Source organism: Pelobates fuscus, chromosome 5, assembly GCF_036172605.1.
Source record: "Pelobates fuscus isolate aPelFus1 chromosome 5, aPelFus1.pri, whole genome shotgun sequence".
Lineage (NCBI taxonomy): Eukaryota > Metazoa > Chordata > Amphibia > Anura > Pelobatidae > Pelobates > Pelobates fuscus.
The window spans coordinates 120,742,429-120,759,127 of record NC_086321.1 but is presented as its reverse complement, the minus strand read 5'-3'; the positions used below and the strand labels follow the sequence as shown (position 1 = coordinate 120,759,127).

At 39.3% G+C, this 16,699-nt stretch overlaps 1 protein-coding gene across 1 annotated transcript in view; it reads right to left on the bottom strand.

Annotated features, from left to right (window-relative positions):
* The window catches only part of TESC (tescalcin), a 51,925-nt gene extending 45,614 nt beyond the window's left edge, over window positions 1-6,311 (bottom strand). The window contains exon 1 of the mRNA XM_063456970.1: window positions 6,089-6,311. Within this exon, the coding sequence (XP_063313040.1) occupies window positions 6,089-6,146 (58 nt within the window). The 5' untranslated portion in view covers window positions 6,147-6,311. The remainder of the gene's footprint in view (window positions 1-6,088) is intronic.
* Window positions 6,312-16,699: the final 10,388 nt, after the last annotated feature.

Here is a 16,699-nt window from a genome sequence, read left to right as displayed (position 1 = left end):
ATTGGTTAAGCCTTCCCCCTAATCCTCTAGTGGCTGTCTCATTGACAGCCGCTAGAGGCGCTTGCGTGATTCTCACTGTGAAAATCACAGTGAGAGCACGCAAGCGTCCATAGGAAAGCATTGTAAATGCTTTCCTATGAGACCAGCTGAATGCGCGCGCAGCTCTTGCCGCGCGTGCGCATTCAGCCGACAGGGCAGAGAGGAGGCGGAGAGGAGGAGGAGAGCTCCCCGCCCAGCGCTGGAAAAAGGTAAGTTTTACTCCTTTTCCCCTTTCCAGAGCCGGGCGGGAGGGGGTCCCTGAGGGTGGGGGCACCCTCAGGGCACTCTAGTGCCAGGAAAACGAGTATGTTTTCCTGGCACTAGAGTGGTCCTTTAATGTTCCTTTAATTATCCATATTATCCTTTTTCTACCTTGTTGGTTGTTTTCTATAAACCAACTGAGAAGTTGTATGCTACATTTATTCACCAATCTATACTATAGTCTGTGTAATAGTTTATGAAAAAAAAATCTTCAGAAATAAGAACGTATCACTTTAGTACTTCAGTTTTAATGAAGTGGATAACATCTGGCAACTTGAACATTTAATGTTTCCTGATGTTTTCTCTGGTAGATTGAAAAGAAGATATTCACGGTTGAATGATAAACGGTACATGTTGTAATGAACCTGTTCACCTGCATTCCTATCCCACACTAACACGCATACCTCCTTTCACAATTACTCCCCACATCTATTCAGCATGGAGATTCCCTCCACAGAAATAGTCTGGAACAGTCTTGACGTGGCTCAGCCAATGCATTCTAAAAGTGATAGAGCATTCTGTTTAGAGTCTCCATTTGTGTGGATTTTTCCAGCTTAGGGAACCATGTCTCCTGCTTTGGGGCAACATAAAAGATGAATCCATAAAAGTATCAAACCCATCATTAAACTTACAGTTGTTTACGTCCATTTCAGAGCATTGCTAAATTTCAATGAAACCATTCGTCTTTGGACTGGGAATCAGTCCTCTCAGTGCTTCTTTATGAGAAACATTTGGCTGAAAAATACCCAGCACTAACAAGGAAGTACAAAATGGGCAATGAGAGGCCAGTTATACAGATAATTAATATTTGTGCAAATTTTACTGAATACATTTATTTCAGAGAATTATTCTATGCATTAGAAAATCTACACTTTGAATATAGGGCTCCCTTTTAAGAAGAAGACTTTATTATTTCATTTATTGCCTTACTGAGGGTGATTGAGGTGAGGTTTCCTTCTGAAGTCTGCTCTCCATGTGAACTAATCATACTGCCCCTACTGGTAGGATAGAAACACTGCATGCCACAATATTCTTTTTTTCCCCCTTCTTTGGCAAAGCAGCAATCACACAGAAGCTCTCTTTGGCCCCACCCCTTTATAACTCACAAGGTTAAAGGGCCACTATAGTGCCCCCTCCCGCCGGGCTCTGGGATGAGGAAAGGGTTAAAACTTACCTTTATTCCAGCGCCGGGCGGGGAGCTCTCCTCCTCCTCTCCGCCTCCGATCCTCCCATTCGGCTGAATGCGCACGCGCGGCAAGAGCTTTATAGCCGGTCTCATAGGAAAGCATTGATAATGGACGCTTGCGTGCTCTCACTGTGATTTTCACAGTGAGAATCACGCAAGCGCCTCTAGCGACTGTCAATGACACAGCCACTAGAGGATTTGGAGGCTGGATTAACCCATTTATAAAGATAGCAGTTTCTCTGAAACTGCTATGTTTATAAAAAAAATGGGTTAACCCTAGCTGGACCTGGCACCCAGACCACTTCATTAAGCTGAAGTGGTCTGGGTGCCTAGAGTGGTCCTTTAAAATGTCCAATTCTCATATCCTAATCTATACTCTAAAACAAATTTAGAAAACGCTTATTCATCATGTTCTTATAAGATATTCTCTGATAAACATGATCAGGGCCGGCGCGTCCATAAGGCGGCACAGGCGGCCGCCTTAGGGCGCACCGGCTCCGGGGGCGCAAGATTTCCGTGACCGGCAGGAGGGAAGCTCTCCCTCCTGCCAGGCCACCATCTCGACCCCGGCGCGGCTGTGCTGTGATCAGACGCGGCGAGGGAGCTCTAATCTCACCGCTCTGCTCCCTTGCATGCTGTCTGCTGATGCCGCGGGAGCCGGAATATGACGTCATATTCCGGCTCCCGCAGTCTGTGAGTGTGTGTGAGTTTCAGTGAGAGAGTGTGTGTGAGTGTGTGAGTGTCTGTGTGTCAGTGAGCAACTGTGTGTGAGTGTATGTGTGTCTGTGAGTGTGTATGTGTGTCTGTGAGTGAGTGTGTATCTGTGTGAGTGAGTGTATGTGTGTGTCTGTTAGTGACTGTATGTGTGTCTGAGTGACTGTCTGTGAGTGACTGTGAGTGTGTGCGTGAGTGAGTGTATGTGTGTCTGTGAGTGATTATATGAGTGTGTGTGTGTCTGTGAGTGATTGTATGAGTATTGCATGTGAGTGTATGAGTGTGTCAGTGTATGTGTGTGTCTCTCAGTGTGTGTGAGTGTCTGTCAAATCAGTGAGAGTATCTTTGTCATTGAGTCTGTGTCTGACTATCAGTGTGTCTGTCATTGAGTGTCAATCAGTGTGTGTCAATGAATGAGTGTGTGTCAGATCAGTGAGTCTGTGTGTTTGTCATTGAGTGTGTGTGACTGTCAGAAGAACACTAAGGGATAGGGAAGGGAGGGGACCAATAATGAACGGGGAGAGGGGCTGGTTAAGAGGCACATAGGTGAAGATGTTATTGGGGGGGGGGGGGCGGAAAAATACATCTTCGCCTATGTACCCAAAAATCCTTGCACCGGCCCTGAACATGATGTTTGCTCTGCTAGACAAGTGCAGCTCTGTGTGTGTTCTCTGATATTCAAGGCTGTACGCTGGCCCCAAGTTATGCTTTTATACTGAGACCTAGAAACAAATTGCATTGTTCCTACCAAAAGGCAGTGTCATTGAATTGTGCTTTATTTTATTTGATGAGATATCTGTACAGGAAAAAAATTATCAGATCTGTAAAAATATAATCAATGCCTACCTGGTAGCAGGATAAGCCAACTAGCCAAAAGAGCAAAAGTTACTAGCCCACCGAACGTTATGTATCTTATATAGCAGCTTTATTCTATTTGTCTGTTGGATGAATGATGACCAACTATCAAATGTGCATTTTAGAATTAAAGGGTTAATCCAAGCATCATAACCACTACAGACTCCTGTAGTTATGATGCTAGTAGTACCCTGGCCCAGTGTCCCAGTAATTGGGCAAACCATTTAGTAATGATTTGCACCCTTCCAGGCTCCGAGGCTCTCGCTGGTCTGGTAACGTGCTTCGGACTTCTGCAGACCTGCACAAGCCGTGAGTGTCAGCTGACTGTTCTCAACCTATAACTAACACAATGAAATTTGCACAAAATTGACATTAGCTAGTTCCAGGCTGACTGATGAAACTCCAGTGAAGGTGCGGGAGGTGGAGTTACACCTTTGGCAGCACGGGGGTTAAACTCTATATGTGCAGGGTTTCGCAGCGAAAGGTTAACTCCAGATACCATGACCACTTCAAATCACTGAAGTGAGTGTTCCCAGATTTTCTACAGCATGTATGTTTGATACAAAAAAAAAAGATAAAGTAGTCAACAAAAATGAGCACCCACAAAGCTCCTGCCTTATATGGCAGAGCTTGTTTTTTCTGTCCCATCTACTTTCATTCATTTAAAAAAACCAAAAAAAAAAAACATAAGATGGCTTATTTGGCAAGCTGCAGTTTTAATTAATATGTGCAGCAATTTAATTGATGTATTTTCCTAAACAAAAACTGGTGCTGAGTGTTTCCATTCGTAATAAAACTTATTACAAAACCTGATATTGAGTGTGGCACTACATATCCTATAACATTCAAGGAAGAGGTTAACAGGATACACCCAGCGCTCCCACTGATAACAGTGCCTGGTAGGAAAAATAATGATCTGTACCAGCCACATCCTGATATTGGGAGGGCTGGATAATGATGCTTCAGAACCTAGGCGATTAATTCAGCATGCTTTACCTGGAGAAGCAGACCTCACACCAGCCATGCCAAATTCAAACTACAGCTGGAGAACTACAGGATTCACAGAATACTAGCTTAGGTGGAGTTGGGTTACCTATCGCATCCACTATCAGATGCTTTTCACAATTTTAAAAATTGCTACATAGGTTTACATTGGTGCTATGCAACCTATTTATAAAGGTTCTGGTACTACAGTTTGGATAGACGCATAACCACTTGACTTAGCACTATCTAATCTAACTTCTGCCAGGATTTGAAGTCTAGTTTGAGCCATAGGCATAGTCCCTCATTTCACGTCATGTTTGTATGTGTACCCCAACTTACTAGACAGCACAGACAATCTATAATCTATAATACAGCATATTGTGAGTTTGTCTAAAGTGCTGTAGGGTCCTTGTGTTTTGTGTAAACACTGAATTGTAGTGAAATTAATTAAACAATTTAGACCAAAGTTTCCATACTATGACTATAGTATACATGATTTGGAGAATTTTTGTAAATTAGATAATTTTGCCTAAATTTTACAATTCAATTTCCATCTAGAATTGTTTTGTACAGTCATCAAATATACTTGAATTATTGATGACATAGCATTCACTTGGCTTACATTTTACACAACAGTTGTCAACCCAACACAGCCCATTGTTTACTAAAAACAAAGAGTTACAATTCTGACAAAACTAAACGTACATTAAATTATAAAACACTATATTCCAGAACTATGAGTCAGAGCTAAACAGAACAAAAACTTTATATATATATATATATATATATAAAATATATTAAATCAATATGCGTTGTGCGTTTAGCTACATATACAACAGTCATTTACAAACTAGAGAATCAATACTAATAATAATCAATAGCCTATGTATCACTTAGTGAGAATAAAAACTAAGAACGTGTAACTTGGCAAAAAAAAAAAACAACTTTTTTAAAACTGTGTGTGCAAGCTCATACCTGTTGGAATTGTACATTTTATATAGACCAACCTAGTTTGCCAATCAAAAAGCACAATGTATTCTTCCTGTTGCTTAGGACACACAGTTTACACCCTCACTCCATCCTTTACCCTCTCACTGCTCCCAATTTATACATTTAATATTTATGCTAATAATTTGCTGTGCTATGTATACTGTGATCCTGACAAGTAACTCTATACAAAAGGCAAATAACTCTAAAAACCCGGCTTGTCAATTTTAGCTGTGCCACATATATTTTGAAACCTACAGAAGAGCAGTGAGGATGGAATACAATAGGAGATATTACATGTGTGTAGGGGTGCCCCCAGATCCTCTTTCATCAATGCAGATCAGTGACAGAACTTCAATGACAGCAGCTGTTATGATGATGCAGTTCTCAAATGTTCTAGTAAGCCTGTAAAAGGTTTGTTTTGCTCTGGGGATATTTTCTGAGATTTTACTTAGGGCATATTTTAAGCACACTTTTATTAAACTGATATGTGTTTGTTTTCGTTCCCAGGGTTGAAATGCTAGTAGAATTTAGGAGGAAGTTCTTTCTTAACTGAGGAAGTTTTTAGTCTTCATTTAAATACCCATATATATTGCAGTGCAGTCCCTTGATAGAGTGAAGCTCCACAACTGATGCTTAGATGCAACCTACCCAGCAATGTATAACCCTTGTACAATACATCAAAGCAGGTTTATCAGGCTTGACACTTTTTTTTTTTTTTTTACAATGCACCTCTCCCTTACCCCCAGGCCCCCTCTATCATACTCACAATGCTTTTTAAGCAGCAGTTAAATATGTTTACATAAATTCATGATTAAAATAAACACAACCGCCAATAATATATATATATGTTCTAAAACAATACTCTTCTAATTCCACAGATACACATATTAAAAGCAGCATCGAATGCACTATGCATGGTCCCCTCTAAGTCCCGATCACTCACCCTGTAAACCCAAACCATGATGCAAGTGATTAGTAGAGGCATCGCCCCATCATCACCCTCCTCCCCATGCAGCCTCCCCACATCCCAGGACAGCAGGGGAACCCCCATCTACTTACAGCCTGTCTTCTCCACAAGTTCCTGGGTTTCCAGAGATCTGGACTGTGCGAATCCCATGTCAGACTGCACAGAGAGAGGGGCTGTGCTATCCACAGGAGGGGGGTTGTCACCAGCTGGGTACAGGGAGATCCCTCTGAGACGGCAAAATATCCTTGTCCCCCCCAGCCTATACTGCTGATCCGCTCTGAATTACTCTATAGGTTTCTCTGGTGTCCAGGAAGCTTGCAACACTAATTATAACAGCCAAGAGGCAAGTGTTCCCATGGGTCCCTGTGCCTGCCATGTTATACTTCAGCTGCTACAAATCACCTGTCTCATCATCCTACATGTCTGGGAAAAGTCTGTGTACAGACTAGCCTCTGCTGCATAGGGAGGGAAACTTAGAAATACTAAACATGTAGCTACCTGCCAGATAGGTTCTGTCACTGCAGTAATAGTTTAGCTCTGCTTGGTTACAGCTGCAAGAGGCTGTGTGTATAATTTTGGAGAGATTTTATTTAAAAAAAAAAAAAAATGTAAATGATGGGTTTATTAATATGCATAACAGTGATAGGAAATGTTGAAATAAGTACCACATCTTTGATCACCAATTAAGAGTTTCCTATTGGCCATGAGGTTTGAATGTTGCAATCGAAGTGAAACATAAATAAATAAACACAAGCAAATTTTCAATCAAAATGTTTATTTAATAACTTTAGTGATACACTTTGGAGAATGGCCGTGATCCTTTATTACGGATTTCATAATTCCAAATAAACCATAACCATATGAATAATAATAAACCATAACTTTTAAAACCAACATATTAAATAACTACTTTCCAAGGCTTCCCCCCCCTCCAAAGCCAGGAGCCATAAATATCTCTTCAACCAAATCCACCAAATCCACCCGCCTGTGCTGACCAGGAGGGCGACTTACATCCCAACGCCACCGAGGTTCTGGGCTACCAAACTCGGTGGCCCCCCAATGCCCACGGCCATCTCTAACATGGATTGAATCTCCAAATTAAATATATCCAAACCAATATCCGACAAGTGAACTTCGTCGCTCCTATAAAAGCCAGCGCAATTGCCCTCAATATCCCTATGCCTATATGAGGTCATTCCTAGGGTTGGTAAAAAAAATGTCAACGCTCTATTTACTTTCCTACGTACCCTTTCCAATGGTTTCAAAAAACTTACTTTTAACCAGCAATGCCTTGGGATAATATCCGACCAGATGAACCGAACATCTGGAAATATTTGTGTTATACATACCAAATAATTTTTTTTTATCTCTTTTATCAAGTTGACCGATTTTGTTAAGCCAATATCATTCCATCCCAAATTAACTATTACCACCTCTGGATAGGGAAAACTTAACATACATTGTTGTATAATTTCAAATAATTGAGACCACTTAGCCCCACGAATTCCTTTCCAAAAGACTTTAACATCATTGCTTTCTAATCCAAGATTTTCACCATATGACCGTTCTTTTACCCTCTTCTGGGCCCAAAATATAAACGAATGACCAATTACCCAGGCAATCGCCGGCTTCTTATTACCTATCAAAAGAAGATTATTAACATATATGCCAATGTTCATATACATCTATAAACTTTAATAACATGGAGCCGATACACAAAAATATATATATATATATTTTTTTTTATATCAAATGAGGCCCAACGTATAATTGAAATCTATTAGACTCCCATCTCCCCAACCTTTGAATCATTCTATCACTTAAACCACACCTTGCTGCTTCTGTTGCCGCTCCAATTCTAAAAGAATGAGATGAATAACGCTCCTTGCCTAAATTTAACTTGTCTATGCATAACTTAAAGACCTTTGTAACTTGGAACTTAGTCAAAGGAATGGTGTCCCTGTGCATGAAAAATTGGCCTTCAACCCTTGGTCTAATTGACAAGTAATTTTCGGTCACCTTAACCGGACACAAAAAAGAACCTTGGATCTCCAGCAATGTTAACCATCTTCCTTTGCCTTCCTTATCTGTTTTAGATTTGCTAATGAATACCATCATTTTCCTATCACTAACTATAATATCTTCCCATTGTAAACCTGACAAACAAAGCTTACTCTTAGCCACTAACTTGCTAATTCTTAACGCTGCGAAAAAAGCTATTATAAATGAACATCTAATCAAAACTACCTCATACTCAGAATAACATACTTTTTCCAAAACTACAAATAACTGTGATAGCACTGTAAACGATATTGGTTTTCTGTTATCATTAACTCTACTGGCTCTTCTGTAACCTCAAACTAACTGATTAACTATGAAATACTGCTTCATCATGAAATCCACCCCGGTTAAACTAGACGCTAACTTGGACTTAGAGAAACCCTTCTGCATTGACACCAATGTAAATTGTATTGCACTCTCCTTATCCTCTCCAAATGGATCTTTATTGTTTAACTGATTAAATTTGAACCACTCATTCCATGCCTGACATATGTACACCACGTAGAAGCAGCTACCGAATTCATCAGCATAACACTTAACTGTCCCCAATCAAATCCCAGAGGTCTGACGGGAACTGGGTTCCTTCCGCAGCTGCTCTTGGTGCCAATTTTCGAAATTCCTGCAATTGCAATTGTGAAAGAGCATCAGCCAGCCTATTGATTTTGCCTGGAATATGTCTAGCTTTCATCCATATGTTCAGCTGAAAACACCTTAACACTAAGTGTCTAAGTAAATTGATAACTCTATTACACCTAGACTGCAAGGAATTAATTACCATTACTACACTTAGATTGTCGCAAGTAACGATCAGCCGCCTATTTCTCCATGCTCCTCCCCATAGATATATTGCGGCTACAATTGGAAACAATTCCAACAATGTCAAGTTTTTAGTTAAACCTTCCCGTGCCCAAAGAACCGGCCATTCTTGTGCACACCACTGTCCATTCCAATATATGCCAAAACCGATAGCACCAGATGCATTTGTAAACAGTTCAAGACTATCCGAATCTATAAACTCTTGTTGCCACATTGATCTTCCATTAAAATCTGTTAGAAAACTATTCCATACTTTTAGGTCTTGCTTCAATTCTTTTGTTACCCTAATGTGTGCAAATGGGGACTTAACCTTTGACATTGCTATCCCCAACTTCCTGGAGAAAGCTCTCCCCATTGGAATAACCCGTGAAGCAAATGTTAACAGACCTAACAGAGATTGTAAAACTTTTAATGTCACCTTCTCACAGCCCATTACCTGCTGGATCAGCGTCTTCATTTTCAGTATCTTATCCTCTGGCAACGTAAATTAAATTTTTGTTGAATCAATCATTATTCCCAGAAATTGCAAGCAAAACGTGGGTAAAACCGTTTTATCCTCTGCTAATGGAATTCCCAAATGACCAGCCACCCTTCTGAATGTTTCTAGTAAGTTCTAGTGCCCACAAATAAAAAGTCATCCTGGTAATGCATTACTTGCTCCTGACCTGATTCATACCGAATAATCCATTCCATGAAAGTCGCAAAGGTCTCAAAATAAGAACATGACAGCGCACAACCCATAGGCAGGCACTTATCGAAAAAATACTGGCCTTTGAACTGAAAACCCAGCGAATTGAAGGATTCGGGATGAATCGGCAGGAGTCGAAAGGCAGATTCTATATCCCCGTTTGCCATCAATACCCCTTCCGCATTTTCTTACCAAATTTAAAGCTTTATCAAAAGTTGAGTAAGACACTGAACTTTCTTCTCTAGAAATCATGTTGTTTAACCCCTTAAGACCAGAGGACGTTCTATGCTGTCCTTAATTGGCCGGCTCTAAACGCCGCAGGACGGCATAGAACGTCCTGGGCGGTCTTGCCTCCCACGTGGCCGGCGGCACATGGCCGCTGCAGATCGCGGTCGGGGGGCATGCCTGGCCCCCCAGGCAGCCCCCCTGTGCCTGGGGACCGCGGTCTGCAGCTTCCGATCGCAGTGACAGGCTGTCACTGCGATCGGTATTTACCATGTGTCAGCCGATTTTTAAATCGGCTGACACATGGAGCCGCGGCATTTTCACTCTGCAGATCGGGGTCGGGGGACATGCCTGGCCCCCCAGGCAGTCCCCCTGTGGTCAGTGACCGCGATCTGCAGAGTATGATCGCAGTGAGAGGCTGTCTCTGCGATCTGAATGCAGAGACAGCCTCTCCCTGCGATCTGATCGCAGTGACAGCCTGTCACTGCGATCAGAGTTACTATGTGTCAGCCTATTGGCTGACACATGTAACTACAGGCAGGATCCCCCTGCAGATCGCAGTAGGGGGCATGCCTGGCCACCCAGGCACTCCCCCTGTGGCCAATTACCGTGATCTGCAGGAGGTGATCACAGTGACAGCCAGTCACTGTGATCACTGATCCTGTGTGTCAGCCAGTGATGTAAAATCACTGGCTGACACTGTCTCTGCCCCTCTCCTCCCCTCTTAACCCCTTAAAGTTAAAAATAAAATAAATTAAAGTTACAAATATACTTAGATCTTTTATATATATATATATATATATATAAGACACACACATTTACACATACACTAAGTGTATTTTAATATTTATATATATATATAATTATATATATATATATATATATATATATATATATATTAATATCAAAATACACGTAGAAGGATATTGATTAAATATATACATAATTATAATTATATATAATTTATAATAAAAATATATAAAAACGTTAAAAAATAAAAATAAAAAAATAAAAAATAAATAATTAAAAATATATATGTGTGTAATTTCGTTCTAACTGTATTTTGATATTAATATATATATATAGATATCAAAATACACGTAGAACAAAATAATATATATATGTATATACCTAAGTATACACGTAGAACAAAATAATATATATATGTATATACCTAAGTATATACGTATACATCACTATATGTATATCTATATATAAATAAAAATATTTGTAAAAAATTATATACATATATATATATATATATATATACACGTGTATATATAATAATTTTACATATATATTTATGTAATAATTTTATATAATTAGGTCCTTTTATTAATTACAATTTGCGGGACCTGCCTAACAACCCAGGCCGAAAGTATAGGGAATTTAATTTGCTAGCACTATATTTAACCCTATAACTTTCCAAGACACTATAAAACCTGTACATGGGGGGTACTGTTTTACTCGGGAGACATCGCTGAACACAAATATTTGTGTTTCAAAACCGTAAAATGTATTACAACAATGATATCGTAAGGGAAAGTGAAATTTTTTGAATTTTTCGCACACAAACGGCACTTACACTGACAATATTTTTGCTGGAATACTTTTTACTGTTTTGAAACACAAATATTTGTGTTCAGCAAAGTCTCCTGAGTATAACAGTACTAAGTGAGCTTGTGTGTGTGTGTGTGTGTGTGTGCATCTGCTAGTGAGTGAGCTTCTGTGTGTGTGTGTGTGTGTTTTCATCTGCTAGTGAGTGAATGAGCTTCTGTGTGTGTGTGTGTGTGTGCATCTGCTAGTGAGTGAGCTTCTGAGTGTGTGTGCCTGCTAGTGAGTTAGCTTGTGTGTGTGTGTGCTAGTGAGGAAGCATCTGTGTGTGTGCATCTGCTAGTGAGTGAGTTTGTGTGTGTGTGTGCTAGTGAGGGAGCTTCTTTGTGTGTGTGTGCTAGTGAGGGAGCTTCTGTGTCTGTGCGCCTGCTAATGAGGGAGCTTCTGTGTGTGAGTGTGCCTGCTAGTGAGTGAGCTTGTGTGTGTGTCTGCTAGTGAGTGAGCTTGTATGTGTGTCAGTGAGCTTGTCTGTAGGGATCATGTGTGTGTGTGTGTTAGTGCGCTTGTCTGTAGGGAGCATGAGTGTGTCTGAGCTTGTCTGTGGTGACAATGTGTGTGCAGTGATCTTGTCTGTAGTAAGCATGTGTGTGTCAGTGAGCTTGTCTCTAGTTAGCATGTGTGTCTCAGTGAGCTTGTCTGTAGTGAATTTGTGTGTTAGTGAGCTTTTCTGTAGAGAGCATGTGTGTGTCAATGGGTTTGTCTGTAGGGAGCATGTGTGTGTTAATGGGCTTGTCTTTAGGGATAGTGTGTGTGTGTCAGTGAGCTTGTCTGTAGTGAGCTTGTGTGTGATAGTGAGCTTGTCTGTAGTCAGCTTGTGTGTGTATTAGAGTTTGTCTGTACTAAATTTGTGTGTGTGTACCAGTAAGCTTGTCTGTGTGTGTCATTGAGATTGTCTGTCTATGTCACATTATTATGATGACAAGTAAGACTTTTTTCTTTTTGTTACTGTTCCTTTAAATGCAGTTCTGTTTTTCACCTCTTGTGGCCTCCCTAACCACTAGTGACCTCAGTCCTCACCTGCATAGGACTAATTACCTCGGCTACAAAAGGTTACACCCAACTAACCTCATAGCCATTACATTGAAGTTCGTGTTCAGACAAAGAACTTCAGATCCTGGCTCATGTAAGAAACCCTGCACCATCCTGTACTTGCCTGCATTGCATCATACCTAAAGGTACTTACCAGCCTGAATTACTTCAATCCTGCACCATCCTGTACTTGCTGTATTGCATCATACCTAAAGGTACTTACCTGCCTGAATTGCTTCAACCCTGCACCATCCTGTACTTGCATGTATTGCATACCTGCCTGAACTCCTTCAAACTTGCACCAGAACTATCTGCAAAAAAACACTATCTGGACATTAATGAAAATTTGATTTGCACTATTGTTTGTTACATTATAGGGCATATTGCCTTAATGATTATTTCTTCCTTTTGCTCATTATTATTTCCATGACACGAAAATAACTGTTATAATGTCAAAGGATACAAATAAAGTCACTTATGTTAAACTTGGCAATCGTCTCCTATCTGACAGCCTATTTGTGTGCATCAGTGAGCTTGTGTTTTTATGTCAATGAGCTTATATATATCAATGAGATTGTTTGTTTGTTTGTTTGTTTGTTTGTGAGCTTGTGTCAGTAAGATTGTCTGTGTCTGCATGTGAGTATGCTTTACTGTATAATTTAATTACCCTGAAAGGACTAATATTTTCAATTATAAAAAGAAATATGCCAATATTTTATATATTTTAAAACACACACACACTACATAGCACAATGACTTATGGGGATAGCATATATTTTTGTCCAGGGCTGCTTTGTATCCCCAGTCCGGCCCTGCTGACAACCCAGGCAGAAAGTCCAGAGAATTGAATCTGCAAGTCCTATAATTTACTCTGTAACCTTAGAACCCCATAAATCCTGTACATGGGGGTACTGTTTTACTTGTGAGACATAGCTGAACACAAATATGAGAGCAGTAAAATGTATAATGAGGATGGTCTTATCTGTGAAAGGGCATTTTTTTCTTTGTGAAAAATGCAAAAAAACAAAACATGAACACTAACTTTGGCTGATAAAAAAAAGACTGGACATATCCCATTTTGAATATCCTGGATTGTCTACTTTTACAAATGGTATGCTATGATGTGGTTAATGTTATTCTATGATAACCCATGCAATCCCCCTGCTTGCAATGATGTAATCGACTGATCCAAGTCATGTGATCGCAGTGTCATTGCGATCACATGACACAGATGGGCAGGATTTGCTGCAGGAGGACTGCCTCAGTTGTTAGGCAGTCCCTCCAATCGGGAACGCCGTAGAGAGTAAGTATTTGGGCTGCCGGTAGGGCACGATCGTTAGGATGTGCTATGCTGCCCTAACAGCGTTAATGCCTTCCTTTTGTAAGATGGCCTAGCATGCCCTAACCTCATTAAGATGTTCTACAAAAAGAAAAAAATTATCAAGTTATCAGAGTTACCACTACTGTTAACCACACACACAACAAAAAAAAATCAACAAAAATGACTTTATAGTTTTTTTTAGGTGTTAAATATCCTTGTGCAGGGTGGACATTTATTTTTTGCCAGGAAAAATGTATTTTAGGGTTGCAATCCTTAGGTAATTACACTGTTAAACTGAATTTCCGTACTGAACAATTGTGAGGAAGCAATTTGGGCAGCCAAGAAAAAAGCAGGACAAATGATGCCTTAGCTGTGTTGACATGAAAAAAGGACTACAATATTTCCTGGCGAACGCACACTAGATGCGTGCTGCCATTCCTCTCCACACTCTCCTCTTCTAATTCCACTGGCTCACCAGTGATGACTGGTGTATCTCTGTATTGTACCTGGCTCTGTGTATTGTATGGGTATCTCTGTATTGTACCTGGTTCTGTGTATTGTATGGGTATCTCTGTATTGTACCTGGCTCTGTGTATTATATGGATATCTCTGTATTGTACCTGGCTCTGTGTATTGTATGGGCAACTCTGTATCTGTTACCGTTAAGGGTCGAATACATGAGGTTAAGAAAACAGATGCCACAGATCAAAAGATGATGACTACAGATCTAAATGGTGAAGTCAAATTCTGAGAGAGGAGTCTGGTGCCCCACCATCTTAATACTTCACCAGAACGCATAACTCTATTACACACATATTACCAATTTTTAGTTTTACATTCTAGTGCTATTATTAACAAGCTATATTCACCAAATACCATCACATCCATAGTCAAGGTATCATATTATTTTGTTTATTTTTATTTTTTTAACTAAGTGTGAAAATTTAATTTTTGCTTCTGTACTAGATTTGGGTTACTGTATAACTATTAAAACACTGAACCTCCTAATATTTCTATAAAGTAATAAAGTATTTGTATAAATAATAAAAAAAATGTAATGTAACTTGTTTACATTTTCAGAATATTTATGTATTGCATACAGTCTATACATATATACAGTTTTATGTATGTATACATATGTTAAGAGCTAGTTTGCACATTTTATGTAAATGTTACACTATTTTTTATTTAAATGAAGAGAACAGTAATAATTTGGTAATCATAATATTAGTATTATATCTGATATTCAATAAGTTCTCAACAGTATCTTTATTTAAGTATCCAGAGCAATTTGATGCTGTGTATAAGAAATAACCAGAAATATAATATTTTTTTTAATTTATTGAGATTGTTCAACCTATTAACAACAAAAAATAAAATTCACTGCTGTAATAATGTAACTTATTGATCTCGTTAACAATTGATGGAGTTAAATAAAATAAAAAGTTGACAGTTATGCACTCCTACAGAATATTAAAGTGGCGGTACACTTGCAAGGCTTGTTATGGTTCACTACCCAAGCTTCTGATGTTTACTGGATATAAGGTAGCTTGACAGATGGACTTGGTTCTAGGCTTCATTAGAATATGTATCTAGGGAATTTCTACTGTATTTGAATATTTAGTCAAAACAGACATTTTGTTTTTACTCAAACAAGCTAAAATGTACCTGAATGTACTTGTATTTTTCTCAACAACAGATTTATTTAATTAGCTAAACTTTTTGGAGTATATTCAAAAACTGATGCTGTTTTCAAATGCTTAAAAATATAATATTGTTTTATTGTTAAACCTGTTTAAATAAGGTAAATGCTACACACTACATATTTACACCACACGTGTCGTAAATCACAATCTAAAACCTCCTGCACAGATTATTATGACTGTTGGAAGGTATGTGTAAAGTCTCTTTTAACCTGTTCAATCATTTTTAAAAGGACACACGTGGGGGCCAGATACTTTAAAATGTTCAGTCTCAGAACCAGGGTATGACCCCTGAAATCTACTTACACCAAAACCAGTAAAACAGCATACAATACATTTGTTGCTATACTGACCCTTTAACCCCTTAAGGACAGATGACGGATATATTCCGTCATGAATCCCTTTTATTCCAGAAGTTGTGTCCTTAAGGGGTTAATCAATGTGTCATTATAAAAAATGTTTTAAAAAAAAGAATGTTAAACAGTCTATGCTAGCGGCAATTCTAGGACTTACAATTTGGGGGCTCACATAGGTTCCCTCACAAACATAGAAATACAGACAGGAAATTATAGACACACTCACACATACACTTGCAAACAGACACACACTCACACATACAAAGATACACACACAGACGCTAAAACTGTGACTTATTAATTTGCACTAGACATGTGCAATTCGTTTCGGTCCGAATAGGAATTCGGACGAATTTCGGACAATTCGGACATTCGGGTACTTCCGAATGTCCGACGTGCCGAAGTGCCGAATTGCCAATGTCCCGAAGTTCCGAAATTACAGAAGTGCCGAAGTGTCGAAGTGGCGAAGTTCCGAAGTGCCGAAGTTCCGAAGTTGCCGAAGTTCTGAAGTGTCAAAGTGCCGAAGTGCCGAAGCACAGTATTGCCTAATTACTAATATACTTACCCAGTTAAAGAAGAAGAATGTTACAATTGTATACAATTTTAAATAAAAAGTATACAAACATAGCCATACAAACATATTTCAAACCAGCCAATCAGAGTGCTGTGACAGGTAAATGTAGAGACTTACCTGTCAATAAAGGAAGTAAACATGCGATGATTCTTTACAGGAAGTGTTTAGGAAGGCTGTGTAAGTCACATGCAGGGAGGTATGGCTATGGCTGTATAAACATAGTCATTTAACTCCTAAATGGCAGAGAATTGAGCAGTGAGACTGCAGGGGCATAATCTATACACCAAAACGGCTTCATTAAGCTTATGTTATTTTG